Source organism: Bactrocera latifrons, unplaced genomic scaffold (assembly GCF_001853355.1).
Source record: "Bactrocera latifrons isolate USDA-ARS-PBARC rearing strain unplaced genomic scaffold, ASM185335v1 scaffold_1341, whole genome shotgun sequence".
Classification (NCBI taxonomy): domain Eukaryota; kingdom Metazoa; phylum Arthropoda; class Insecta; order Diptera; family Tephritidae; genus Bactrocera; species Bactrocera latifrons.
The window spans coordinates 20,964-22,181 of NW_017534788.1; the positions used below are offsets into that span (position 1 = coordinate 20,964).

The 1,218-nt window shown below is 48.9% G+C and overlaps 1 protein-coding gene across 1 annotated transcript; it reads right to left on the reverse strand.

Annotated features, from left to right (window-relative positions):
- Positions 1–404: 404 nt before the first annotated feature.
- Positions 405–887, reverse strand: LOC108965144 (myb-like protein Q). The gene is made up of 2 exons (XM_018927361.1): positions 801–887; positions 405–752 (listed from the first exon to the last, which is right to left on the reverse strand). Exons 1-2 carry the CDS (start codon positions 885–887, stop codon positions 405–407), a joined length of 435 nt encoding a protein of 144 aa, XP_018782906.1.
- Positions 888–1,218: the final 331 nt, after the last annotated feature.

Here is a 1,218-nt window from a genome sequence, read left to right on the forward strand (position 1 = left end):
ATAGCGCCATTCTTTGTTGCCAAGGTTGTGTTGCGTGCATCGGCTTGACGACGAGTGTCTCGTCCACGCCTTCGCTTCGAATGGGGCGGCCGGCGGAACGAATGGAGTTCCGCTCGGTCCGGGCAATGTCGCTGAGACGAATCGAGTCTCTGTCGATCGTTGCCATGCCGCCAATCCGAAAGGATGTTACCAGCACGCCGAAGTCGGCGAGACGACTCGAGTCTGGCTCGATCTTGGGCGTGTGGTATGCGGGAGAGGCATCGTTGGTCAGAGCTTTGCATGTTACCGTCATGCACTGAAGTGGTCTGATTGTTGGCAATTCTGTTGGTCGAACTGTTGCTGCTGCTGTTGTTGCTGTCGCTAGCCACCACGGCCAACGTGGAAGAGCCGTTCGAGTTGGCTGTTTAGTTCAAAATGTTAGCCAAATGATGTGAGGGTGTTGATGTCGGTGTTAGGGGCTGTTGTGGTGGCTGATGCAGCTGCTCTTGCTGGATTTRTAGCAATTGATGCTGTAGTTGCTGTTGTTGCGCTGTCACCATTAGGCTGGACGCCAAGGGTGACGAAATGTGCGCTGCAGACATAGACGGCTGCGTTATCGGCAGCTGTTCTTCACGCTGCGTTGACTGCTGCCGTTGTTGTTGTTGATGCTGTTGCTGCGGTTGTGTCTGCGACTGAGGTTGCAACTGTGACTCAATCGCTGTTTGTGTCTGCGTTAGGATCTGGGTGGGCGTTGACGTCGGCGGTGGATGTGACTAAAATTGTGAAATCTGTTGTTTTTGTGGTCTTGGTTGGAAACTAGCTAGTGCATCTTGTGTCGCCGTTAAAATTGTAGCAAACGGATCGCCTATTAATTGGTGGCTGTACTTCTGTTGATATGGTTGATGCATTTGTTATTGAGGCGCTGTTGGATGATGTGGTGATAATTGTGGGTAATGTCTTTTCGACTGCTGTTGTCGCTTAGTCTGTTGATGGGGCGATTGTTGTGTCTGTTGTGTAAATATGAAATTAGTATAATTTTGACTACAAAAATGATTTTGTGTTTGTTGTTGCGTTATTGTTGAATTTTGTGCCTCGTCTTTGCCATTTATTTGCTCATCTTCTGAGGGAACGGAACCTGTTAAGGTCCAACCGAACACTGTACGTTGTGCAACAAGTGATCCGAAGATTTTCGATTTTACCCCATTTAGAATGATTTTCGGGTAAAGATCCGCTCCAATC